Here is a 12176-nt window from a genome sequence, read left to right as displayed (position 1 = left end):
TGCTGGACATTAGCTAATTGTTTATTGTAACAATGAACATTATATATATATATATATATATATATATATATATATATATATTACCAATTAAAGTTGCATGTAATATGCAATAATTCTTTTTAATTAAAGTTTAGAATCGATGCAATATTTACACCTTTCCAGAAGTCGTACCAATTGGCAAGCAATTATTTTTAGCTTATAATAAGGAAGTTCTATTATCTTACTCAGCATTCTTACAGCGTATCAAGCACCCTCTTGGAAAGAAAAAGTTGCTTCTTCAAAAGGTTTGATCCCCAAAGTTTTTCTTGCTATTGTTTATCTACTGCCTTAGTTACATTGTCTTATCTATATGCAAACAAATGTTTCCCCCTAATACATAGTTTTTAGTGACTTGATCAATATTTATTTTTAGTTTCTCCTCTTTTTTTCTCGAACGAGTTTTTTGTCATGTATTTACAAATGCTGTTCGCTTAAGGTTTTATTACTTTACTTGGTTGATTAAAAGTGTTAGAGGATCAGGGAATGAATGATTAAGAAGGAGCTTTCGGCCAAGAATTTTAAGGCAAAAAGGCGTCTCAAGATGAAACGACAATGATATAATTAGTAGCGTGTGAAATTATCTACAGAAAATTCTCATGAAGTTTGGTTAAGCTTTTTCACATATTTTAGTATTTTATCCTTATTTTTATATTGTCCTCAATTATTTTTCAGCTTTTTCGGAATAAAGAAAATATATATATGAAGATATTTTAATAGACGTGACGCCTTGATTATATATATATACAAACTGTTGAAATAATCCTCTTGAGTGGTAAGAAAAGCATTGGAAAGAGAATTAATTATTACCCCAGAAATTCTAAGATTTGATATGGAAATAGTGTACTAATTATTATAACCGTGATTAGAACCTTACTTTAGTAAATTAAATCTTAATTATGAATACTGGAATATGACATTTCTCTTCTATCCAAGTAAAGAAATTGCGGAAATGAAAACAAGAAAAGTTAGAAAGAAGTCTCATCCTTAAGTATATTCCTTTTTATTTACTTCCTCCATTCAAATTACTTGTCATATTTTCTTTTTCAAAAGTTAATTTGATTTATTTTTTAGGCTACTCCTAAGAAATATTTAGATAAGCGTGGCCAAGCAGGTGAAAAATAAGCTTGGCCAAACATGCAACGTTTGGAACATGTTTGTTTAAATTTTCAAAGGTTGACTGAAATGTAACAGTTTAGAAAAGACAAAAGACAGCAGTCGAGGGAGGAAATCCCAAAATCCAGGAGAAACAACATCCTCCTCCTACTACTATACCCTTTTTTACATATTTCGAATCTCTTATTATTGCTCTTTCCCTCCTTGTAGATTTCCTCAATATCAATCTTCCATGTAACCCATAACTCTATCATACGTTACCTATCTCATTTATTTAATTACCCCAAAAAGGGAAAAAAAAAAGTTAAAGAAACAGTCACTTTTGTGGACAAAATTTGAATATGTTGATGAAACGCTACTGGGTGATTCTGGTATGCATTTTACTGTTATTTTTGGGCTTTACGAGTAGTTCAATTGAGGGAATTTTTGATGGGGTTACGCTAGCTCCGGCCAGGAGGAATCTGCTGTCATCAGAATTAAAGTTAGTTTCTGTTCTTGATATTTTTGAGAGTTTCCATTTGAATTTGTGGTTGGTATTGTTAGTTTTTTAGTTATTTGTGCAAAGATATAGGGATTTTGTGGAGTTCTTGTAGAAAATTCTCAGCTGCAAAGATAAGACTCCTGCTTTATTGTTGCTATTGGGGGATTCTTTTTAATGTTTGTAGTTCATTTTATACTTGTGCATATTTTGGATTGGAATTGGCATAATACGTAGATAGACACCTTAACTTGGCCTCAACTGGCAACTAAAGACTCCAACTTTGAGAATGCTTATCTAGACACCTCAACTCGTGGACACCTGATGCTGACATGGCGCATAAATTTTGAAAGTGTCTAGGTGATCATTTTGTAAGTTGAACCGTTCAACTGACACAGTGGAGACTAGTTGAGGTGTCTAGATGTGCATTCTCAAAGTTAGAGTGTTTAGTTGCTAGTTGAGGCCAAGTTAAGGTGCCTTTGGAGTTTGGTTTAAATTACCCCTGCAGTGGCTTTTCCCATGTTTTCTTATGCGTCTTGAAGCTAAAGAATTGGGTCATCGTTAAATATGCTCCATTTCTACTGACTGTATAAGACTTGTTTTGACTAATTTTGGTGTCACGTCAGTTAATCCATAATTCAGTCAAGATTTGTCTTTAGTTTGTGTTTTATTCAAACATATATGTTATTCTAGTTTCCTTATACACTCGAACTAGAAGAGTAAAGAGTTTTATGCTCCTTTTTTTAGTGATCAGGAAAATGGATGTTTGTTCATCCTGACATTCTTTTCTTTGCATTTCTCTCTGTTTGAAAACCGTGCCAACTACAATGGTAATAATTTCAGGATTTCTAGTTTTGAAACTGCAGGATACTCTTGGATGGAGATCAGTTTCTATAAAAACCCGAATCCTAGTTGGTTATTAGTTTATGTCTTACCTTGTAATTTGGAATCTAAATATGTGCAAAATGGAGTTCTTATGAGTGAGCGGATTGGATCTACAGAGACTCAGTTATTATGGATCATATGTTTTGATAATTGTAATGCTTGATGCATCCTTGACTTCTCGAAAAACGAACAGGATCTAGGAGAAACTATCACTGACATTTCTGCTCGTCTCTTGAACCCAGAAACATTCTATTTGATGTCTTTGTAGGTAAATCAACTAATTTTCTGCAAACTGCATGCATGAACTTTAAACTAGATTCCCTTTAGAAATGATAAACTAAAGCTCTTTTTATTTGTTTGTCCCCTTTTTTCATTCCAAGTTCACGTTGCGTCATACTGATAACTTGATATACTTGTGGTGTGCTTACTGATTCATTAAATTTATTTGGCTTTGTTTTTTGCTACACTTTCTCGAACCAGGAAACCTGAGACAGCACTGTTTGCTGAACCAGATGGTACAGTTTATTTAAGGGAGCAAAATAGCTTAAATACTATGAAACCACCACTCTGGTCATTTAGATCCGGGCCACCAATCTACTCTTCTTATCAGGCTCCTGTTAACTACAATAACAGCAGGGAGGCATCATCTGATATAGGAAGTGGTTACTTCATTGACTGTGGCGGGGATGACTGGGAATTGTATGCACACAACAGGCTTGGTAAATTGGTATTGTCTCTAAATTTTATGCAAGTCTTTTCTGTGCAAATTTGGTGCTATACAAAGAGAGAAATATCCACTTAATTGATTGATAATGAGGCATGATACCATTTTTTTTGAGAAAGGTAACAGAAAAACGGTTTCGAATAATGAGGCATGACATTAACTAATACAGTATTAACCACTACACCTCCATCTAGCTTAACAAAATGAAATGAATATTCCCCTAGTTTGAAAAATATTTAAGACCCCCCTGTTTTAACGTTCACAACACGAAGGTGTTAATTTTGATCATGATTTGACCAATATACCCTCCTTTTTACGTAGTGGTTGATCCAGGGCAATTTTGGAATTAGATTCAGTTTTAACAATAGTGTATAAATGGAAAAAAGTAAAAAAGAAGAAAAAGAAAAAGAAAAAAGAAAAGTTAGCTAAGAAGCGGCTGGTCTCATATCCATTCTCTTTTAATGTATATTTGTAAAAAGTGTTAGTGTTAAGTCTCTTCTTCTTTTCATGGGTAAATTAGTGGAAAGCCTCAACAAGAGGGGAGGTCATAGGTTTATCTCAAACTAAGTGGATGCCCACGTAGTTTTTCCAATTGGAGAGTTCCAAGTAAGTAACCTATTATTATAGGAGGAAAGTAAAACTAAGCGAACGCGTCAAGTCCAAGATTTTGTTGATGTTTATATACAACTTGGGGCTGATGAGAATGGACCTGCTAAAGCCTAAAATGACAGATATATCTGTTTCGTCAGTCCTTAGGTATGTTATCAGCAAGTTTGAAGCGATGACCATCCTCAAACTTTTAGAAGTAGTGCCTCCAGGTCTACACTTTTGGGATTTACGTGGTCCATCAAAACTTTATTTTCTCTGTTTTCCTCTATTTGCAGTTTTCCCTGTCTGATATTGAAGATTAGCGCTAAAGACATATTATTCAAAGTGATGATACTCCATTTGCCAATAGTCAGTCATGGTTTTAGAAGACATTTGTGTTTGGTCCTACATTTTTGTTGTCATTTGCTTCTAGTCTCTTATTTATTACGCCTTATTTTTATACAGAAACTTATGAAGAGTATTGATGAGTATATTAGTTCAACTCCACAAATAGCTGAGGATGGCGGAATTGTTCTGGGATCTAAAAGAACTACTGCATTTCTGGTTGATGCTAAGACTGGACGCCTGATTTACACATATAAGATGCCTGACTCTCCACCAACTCAGGAAAATGATACTAGTTTTCATCACAATGGCACCATTGGGGGAGAAAGTCTGCCCCGATACACGCTTTACATCACCAGGACGGACTATGCATTAACATCCTTTATTCCAAACTCAGACAAAGTGTTGTGGAACATGACGGTTGCTGAAATGGGGGCTGCTGCTCTTTGCAAAGTTGAGGATGCATTTAATGGGGATAGTATGGAGTCTGACAAATCTGAACCTGATGTACATTTCAATATGCCATTGCCATGTCACTCAAGGGCCCTTATCTACAGACGTCGAAGTCATGATAACAATCTCCTCCCAGGGGCTCATCCTCAGGGTATGCTGCCAAATCCAGATCCTCCTTTACAACCAAATGTTGATAATGCAGCTATGCCTGTGTCCGGTAGCACCTCCCTCTTAAAAGATATTATGAGAAAAACTATGTTTGGCATATTGGTGGTGTTCATAATTTTATTAATCAAAAGAAAAAATTTACAAGATGACAAAAATCCATTCAAAGAAGGAATAACCAATTGCCCTGAGAGATTGAGCATGCCAGTTCGCAGTATTTTAGCTACTCTTACACGTAATCGTGATTTAGTGGCTGAACTCAAGTTGGATAGAGAACTTGGGAACCCACATTCACCAAATGTACCTTCAAAAAGGAAGAAATCTCGGAAGTCTGGGAACAATGGGAGCAATGGCGTTAAAAGTGATAAAGACACCTCTTCTGGTTCTGGACTTAAATATGCAGACGTGGATGCTGATAATAAACTGTTGTTGAACCTCTTTGAACCAAGTATCTGTAGCAAAGGTGGACGCTCTATTGGTAAATTGTTCGTGTCCAGTACAGAGATTGCTAAAGGGAGCAATGGTACAGTTGTCTTTGAAGGAATTTATGAAGGTCGTGCAGTTGCGGTGAAAAGGCTTGTCCGGGCACATCATGATATTGCCTTCAAAGAGATAAAGAATCTTATTGCATCTGATCGACATTCAAATATCGTTCGGTGGTATGGTGTGGAACAAGACCAAGATTTTGTTTACCTTGCGTTGGAACGCTGCATTTGCAGCTTGAGTGACCTTATTCAGATTCACGCTGACACTTTAGAAAATGCATGTCCTAACCAGAACTTGGATGGAGAATCTACAAAGCATAGAATTTATTTGGACAATTTGAAGGGTATTTTTCTGGATACTGACTTAATGAAGGAAAATGGTTGTCCTTCACCTCTGTTGCTCAAATTGATGAGGTTCGTTGAATAATTTCATAACCACCTTGACTTTTGTGCCTGTTATCATTGTTTCATGGTACATGAGGGTACTTTGCAATCCATTACATGATGACTTGAAGAAAGGCTGAGCTTAGGTTACCATCCTTAAAAAGTTTTCTGCGTCTTGCATTTCCCGACTGTCATCTTTCAAAGGCCTAAACTGTTGTTGGTTAATAAGCGCTTAGAAGATGCATATTTCTGTTTCCGTGCATAGAAATTCTAATCTGTGCCCTGGAAGTGGATGTACATAAATTTGATCTGGAAAACCATTTTTCATTTTTATCTTTTGATTCCTTATAATGTTCTGAATTCCAATCTGATTGGGCATGCACACTTTTATTTGTTCTGATTTTCTTTCCGGAGGACAGGGATGTGGTTTCTGGCCTTGTGCATCTCCATGATCTGGGGATCATTCATCGAGACCTGAAGCCCCAAAATGTTCTGATAATTAAGGAAAGACTCTTATGTGCTAAGCTTTCTGATATGGGAATCAGCAAGCGCCTCATCGGAGATATGTCTTCATTGGGTCATCACGCAACAGGCAAGTAATTATCAAGTAGCTTTTACATTAGCTGCTAGTGCATGATAAATGTATGTTCAGTCCCACCATCATTAAGTATGCTCCATTATCTAGTAATTTCCATGACACATTGAGCATTGCTATGCCATGCTACGCGACTATGGCACACTTTGTTGTCGTCCTTGCTGCAAATAGGAGAAGATCTCGACTGACAGTTGAGGTCAATTCTAACACCAGGCTTTCTAACACCAGGCTATTCTTTAGTTGCCTTGAGCTTTTAAATTTTCTCGGATCACTGCTCCTCCTGCCTGAACATGATGTCTTTAACTTTTAATGCTTAATTCCCACTGTTCTTACTCAGCAATAATTTTTTGCAGGTTATGGAAGTTCGGGATGGCAAGCTCCTGAACAGCTTCTTCATGGACGTCAAACACGTGCTGTTGATATGTTCAGTCTGGGCTCTGTTCTGTTTTTCTGTGTGACTGGTGGTAGTCATCCCTTTGGAAGCCCTCTTGAGCGTGACATTAATATTACAAAGAATAAAGTTGATCTTTTCTTGGTGGAACACATCCCTGAAGCTGTGGATCTATTTTCTCGTTTGTTAGATCCCAATGCTGAATTGAGGTAAGAAGTGCAAATGTTTTTGAGTTTATATGATAAAAATTCTATCACATCCCGCACATACCAATAATTTTGGATAAATTTAGAATTCGATATTGACCATGACCATCCTTGTAGCTAGTTATGGCTAGAAAATCTCTTTGATTTGCAATGCTACTTTCTAATACTCCCTCCGGTTAAAAAAGAGTGTCCACTTACCAAATCAAGAAAGAATTAACCTTATTTTTTCCAAATTTGCCCTTATTAAGTGTTAGGTGACCAAATCCCAGTACCTATTTAATTTGGGGTAATTTAGTCAAATTACCTATTTTTGTCTTGGAGTTAGTATTTTCATAAGGGGTGTGCAAATGGCTAAGTGGACACTCTTTTTGAACCGGAGGGAATAATGTTTATGAAGATGACTATAACCTTTTTATCTCCCTTTAGAATTGCAGCTCCTGCATGGTGATTTTCAAAATTCAAAGAGTATTTTAAGCTTATTCAGCATAATAAGAAGGAAAGCGTAATGATTATGACTATTAGCAGGTGTAGTTTTCAACTTTAGCTAAATTCAACTTGTCAACAACAAAATTCAGCTCAATTTATAAGTAATGTGCTTAATAAGTTTCCGACACATTTGACATTTTTAAGTAGGCTGTACGATTATTTCTTCAGTGCTGTTCAGGAATGCAGGAAACATCTCTGTATCAGTATTACATATTTTATTCTCTTTAGATCTTAAAAATCCACTACGTATAAAAAGTTTCTTAGAAAATCCAGTACTAACTAGGGGCTAGAGTCAGAGCCCTAATTTTGCATACTTGAGGTGCAAGGCTTGATCCTCACAGAAGACCCATAGGCACCCCTTCCCCTACCCTGGGCCACCAATAGCCCTGCCAAAAGATAATCTCTTTTTTTTTTTTTTTTTTTTTTTTTTTTAAAGAATAAAAAGGAAAGAAAAAACAGACAAAATGAAAGAAAGAAGAAAAAGAGAATTAGAGGTTTTAGCTTCATGAATTGCTAACTATCCAAGCGCATTGAGGTGTGGTTGTTGTTGACTTCTTCTTCTTGTTGTTTTTAATCAATATACAATTAACATTGTATTGGGAAAACTGCTAAAGTAGCACATGTTCTTCTAGTAGATATGTATACTGCCCCTGCCCATTGCTAAACTCCTGTTCTTTTTCTCCTTGTAAAAGACCAAAGGCAGTTGAGGTGCTCGTTCATCCTTTCTTTTGGACTGCTGAGATGCGACTGTCATTTCTTCGCGACTCAAGCGACAGGGTGGAACTCGAAGACAGGGAGACGTCTTCTGATCTTCTGAAAGCATTAGAAGGTACAGCGCCGGTTGCTTTGGGTGGAAAATGGGACGAGAAGATGGAACCTCCTTTCCTAAAGAATATTGGCCATTACAGGCGATATAGGTTTGACAGTGTTCGTGATTTGCTGCGTGTCATGCGGAACAAGCTAAATCATTACAGAGAGCTTCCCACCAAAATTCAGGTTAGTTTTCATCAATTTGTATAATACTTGTTGTTATTCAACAAACTAGAGAATTTGTCCCGCGCTTTGCGCGGGGTTTTAGAAGACATGAGTAAACTCATCAAGTAATTTTTTTTTTTCCGTAAATTTAGCCAAGACAGAAAATATAGAATTTCTCCTGTATATACATACAAAACCGAATTCTATGATCTTATTAAACAATATAGTTCGTTTTATTAGAATTAAAACTTAGAAATGTGGGTTCACATACATGTTAGGCAATCATGTTAAAATATAATAACTAAGAAATCACAAGGCCAAGTAAACCCTCAATTTAATAACCAGAAGACACCAAAAACTTACATAAAAAATGATCTTGGAAACCTATTTGTAGACATCTTTAGTTTTAAAACCGAACAAATTTGGTTTTGAAAGCCAACAGGATCTATGAAAACCAACTTAAATTGTTTGGCTCTAAATTACATATTGAGTAGCATGAAATAGAAAGATCCTGCAGGGGGCTATAATATTTTCCCATAATATTTTCCATCTCTAATGGCCTCATAACCATATATATTATAGATAAAATGAAAATTGTACTTAGACAATTGTGAATTTAGTTATTAGAGAATTTATTCACCAGTAATCTGATACATAAAGAGCTTATACATTAGAGATTCAAAGTTTAGTTAGAAACAATTAAAAAAGACAAATAAAGGAGCACACAACGAAAGTTATCTGGCAAAAGAATTGTGACAAAGCTAGTCATGGCTGCAAAAAAAAAAAAAAAAAGGTGGGACACTCATTTCCTTCTAAATTCTGACTGTCCCTCTGGCTTCGTTACGCTACTTGGTTAATGTCCGTGCCTAAAAGAGACAAAAAACATATGTGAACATAAAAGGACTTTGATTTAAATCCAATAGCCATTTTATATGATTAGCGAGAAGAAGAGTATGATGTATCCTAACAAAATACCGAGATATGGAGTGTACTATACTGCGATATTTATTTTATTCTTGATTGACATTTTATTTTCCGATATTTTGTGGTAAAATACTGAGAAACCAACTAAGGGAGAGAGAAATATACCTTGATATCTAAAAAGTTGATGTGGAAAAAACCAAAGGGAAAAGGATTATACGGCAGGTGCTATGGGTCTTGTTAATCCACATAACAAATTTGATTTGATGATGAGAGCTGGTTTTGGTGGTATTAGCGTCAATCTGAGCTACACCTCCCGTTAAAAAATGAAGAATTGGTATTGGAAATTGAAGAAATTCCAAAGTATTAAGCAAACAAACCAATCACGAAATGATTTGCTAAAACAAGATATGTGCAAGTTCTCAATCAAGCAATCAAAAAGGGAATTATGGGAGAAACTGTAACCTGTGAATGTGATACCAATATACAACTATTAAGCATAACTGGTGGAAGACAGAAGGCCATGTAATAAACTCTGATTAAAATATTTTGGAGGTCATGAATATAAAAGGCATGGGAGTTATGGACATTATTAAGAATAGAAATCATGGTGATAAAGAGGTTTTAATGGAAAAGGCATGGCGTGACCTTTCTGCAGTAGCACATAAATAAATGAATTTAGTACAAATTAATCACATTAATTATAGGGAAGAAAAAGGATTTTAAAAAATATTTTAGAGATTAAAAACTCAAAAAAAGGAGAAAAAAGATAAATGCGTTTCTTGGTCTATGAGAGGTGCCACATCACCTTGTCAATTCCTAGCTTTATTTATATATATATATATAGATTGGTGTATACTTATATTTGGGCCAAGAATTTCCTTTTGAGGGTTTAAATTTTCTGATGGGACATCTCCAACAAGCAATTATGCTTTGAGGTTTTTGTTGAAGTATTAGTGCTTGGAGATCTCTTAGGTCTTTCTCCAACCCACCCCAAAAGGGAAGTAAAAAGAATAATTTCATCATGGCAATTCGTTATCATCTCAAAAAAAAAAAAAAAAAAAAAAAAAAAAAAATCATCATGGCATTATTTTATTGGGCGATATTGTTCCATGAGGAATTGGTAATGGTAAAGGTACCGATCTACTCGGAGTTGATTTCTTGTCTTCTACATTATATTACTGGATCATTACATATATATTCAGAAAGCTTCATTGGACTTTAGACCGTCATGCTCACTAAGATTTTCGAACTTTTTCCTCCAAATTTAATGTACCGTTTTATTTGCTGAATTTTGTTGTATCTCAACTTCATTTCAGGGAATTTTAGGAGCTGTACCAGAAGGATTTGATGGCTATTTTAGGAGTCGGTTTCCTCAACTACTAATAGAAGTATATAAAGTGATGTCAGAATACTGCAAGGATGAAGACTGTTTTCAGAAGTACTTCACAAGCAGTGAACTCTAGACTCCTCCAGATAGCATCTGAATCTTGTTCCATTCTTACATTACATGTATGATGTATGATGTAATTATAGTCTAAATATGTAAATATGAACCTGTGCTGGTGGGAGGTACCGGATAGCTGTCCTGATACCACTACCACTGTTATAGGAAAAAGAAAAAATAATGTAAATATGAAATCTTGTGTAATGTTTATGAAGTATGTTTACCAACATTTTTTTGTTGTTTTTTTGATGTTGGGAGATGTTTTTATTTCCTGCATTATTAACTGATGTTTGCAGAACAGAAAACTCACCTATTGTAAATTTCCCCTCTTTTGGGATCTTTAACCTTGAAAGCAGTAGTTCATGTCAACTACTAGTAAATAAGCTGGGTGGCAGAACTAGTTCTCGAAAATTACTGTTTGTTAATGCTGAAACTTGAATAAATATTTTTAATTTTTCACTTTAATGCTCACTTTTTTTGCATCACTAAGTTTCAAACTGACTTATGAAGACTTGGGAGGTGACTTGGTGGCCAAGTCAATTGAGTCTTAACATTGCACTTATTAGTCATTATTCATCTCAAGCCAAACGCCTTTTTAGAGAAGGCTTGAAGTACGCATACATATGGATCAGCAGGGTTTGGTATTGGTAGAGAACTTCTAATGCTAGAGAAACTTCTTCTTTTTTTTTTTTTTTTTTTTTTTTGTTGTAATATTGGACTGGGATAGACTTAAATGGAGCGAAGCGGACAATAAATATCATATAATCGACCTCAACTAGCTTGAGATTGAGCCGTTGTAGTAGTTGTATTTGATACAGTTCAGCACTGCGTACATAAATATACACTCGACCTATATAATTACATTTGAGGAAGAATGGTAGATATTTGTTGACGAACTACACAGATTCTCCAAAACTTACTGCCCTATTTGAGTACATCTCAGAACGGTCAATCCTCGAACCATTTACTGATGCATCTTGATCAATACTTCTAGCTGAACTTGCATCCAGTTGCCTTCGTTTGGATCGAGACCTCACTGACTCTTCCTTTTCATCAACAAAAGAAAAGAATGTCTGAAGGCGTCCTGATCGCGAGCTTTCACCAGAGGACTCGGAATTGGGGTAATATTGGCAATATTGGCATGCTATCTTCACAAAATATATGAGCAGAGCCAGAAAACATGCTAACCCACATATAAAGAATAGACCTGAGAAACTTTTCAGCTGAAGCCTGTCCACTGCAAGCTTTGTATTCTGTGAAGTGCAAGCTATTCCAGCAAGCCATTTATCATGGATCCTTTGAAGTTCCCCATTCTCTGATAGTTTCAGAAGTGCTGTTGACATGTCAACTGCTAGAGGAGAGTCCCTAGGGAAAGCCTAGGAGAAACAATGAAAAGAATTTAGTATTAGTTAGCAAACAGTATTCTCAAATGCATAGTGCTCATCTATAGGCAATTAACCGCCCTAAACATGATTTTGTGTAGTTTGAGGTGATCC

General features: G+C 35.5%; 2 protein-coding genes across 3 annotated transcripts in view; one reads left to right on the top strand and one right to left on the bottom strand.

The window, feature by feature from the left end:
- Positions 1-1204: 1204 nt before the first annotated feature.
- LOC132040038 (serine/threonine-protein kinase/endoribonuclease IRE1a) lies at positions 1205-10916 on the top strand. 2 transcript variants are annotated; one of them, XM_059430649.1, is made up of 7 exons: positions 1205-1633; positions 2996-3242; positions 4293-5689; positions 6079-6251; positions 6608-6854; positions 8030-8333; positions 10553-10916. In XM_059430649.1, the coding sequence occupies exons 1-7, from the start codon at positions 1494-1496 to the stop codon at positions 10697-10699; spliced, it is 2655 nt and encodes an 884-aa protein (XP_059286632.1). In that variant the 5' UTR covers positions 1205-1493; the 3' UTR covers positions 10700-10916. The 2 variants fall into 2 exon arrangements, with proteins under 2 accessions (XP_059286632.1, XP_059286638.1); XM_059430655.1 differs by lacking the exon at positions 2996-3242 and having other exon boundaries at positions 1495-1633.
- A 490-nt stretch (positions 10917-11406) lies between these two features.
- LOC132047637 (glutamate receptor 3.6-like) overlaps positions 11407-12176 on the bottom strand; it is a 2908-nt gene continuing 2138 nt past the window's right edge. Inside the window, exon 4 of the mRNA XM_059438655.1 lies at positions 11407-12056. Coding sequence (XP_059294638.1) covers positions 11577-12056 — 480 coding nt within the window. The 3' untranslated portion in view covers positions 11407-11576. The remainder of the gene's footprint in view (positions 12057-12176) is intronic.

This window comes from Lycium ferocissimum, chromosome 2 (genome assembly GCF_029784015.1).
Source record: "Lycium ferocissimum isolate CSIRO_LF1 chromosome 2, AGI_CSIRO_Lferr_CH_V1, whole genome shotgun sequence".
Classification (NCBI taxonomy): domain Eukaryota; kingdom Viridiplantae; phylum Streptophyta; class Magnoliopsida; order Solanales; family Solanaceae; genus Lycium; species Lycium ferocissimum.
This window is presented reverse-complemented; position numbering and strand designations above follow the sequence as displayed.

Coding starts and splice junctions, on each gene's coding strand:
- LOC132040038 (XM_059430649.1), top strand. CDS start 1,494: ATGTTGATGAAACGCTACTGGGTGATTCTGGTATGCATTTTACTGTTA. Junction 3,243..4,292: donor ACAACAGGCTTGGTAAATTG/GTATTGTCTCTA, acceptor ATTTTTATACAG/AAACTTATGAAGAGTATTGA. Junction 5,690..6,078: donor CTGTTGCTCAAATTGATGAG/GTTCGTTGAATA, acceptor TCCGGAGGACAG/GGATGTGGTTTCTGGCCTTG.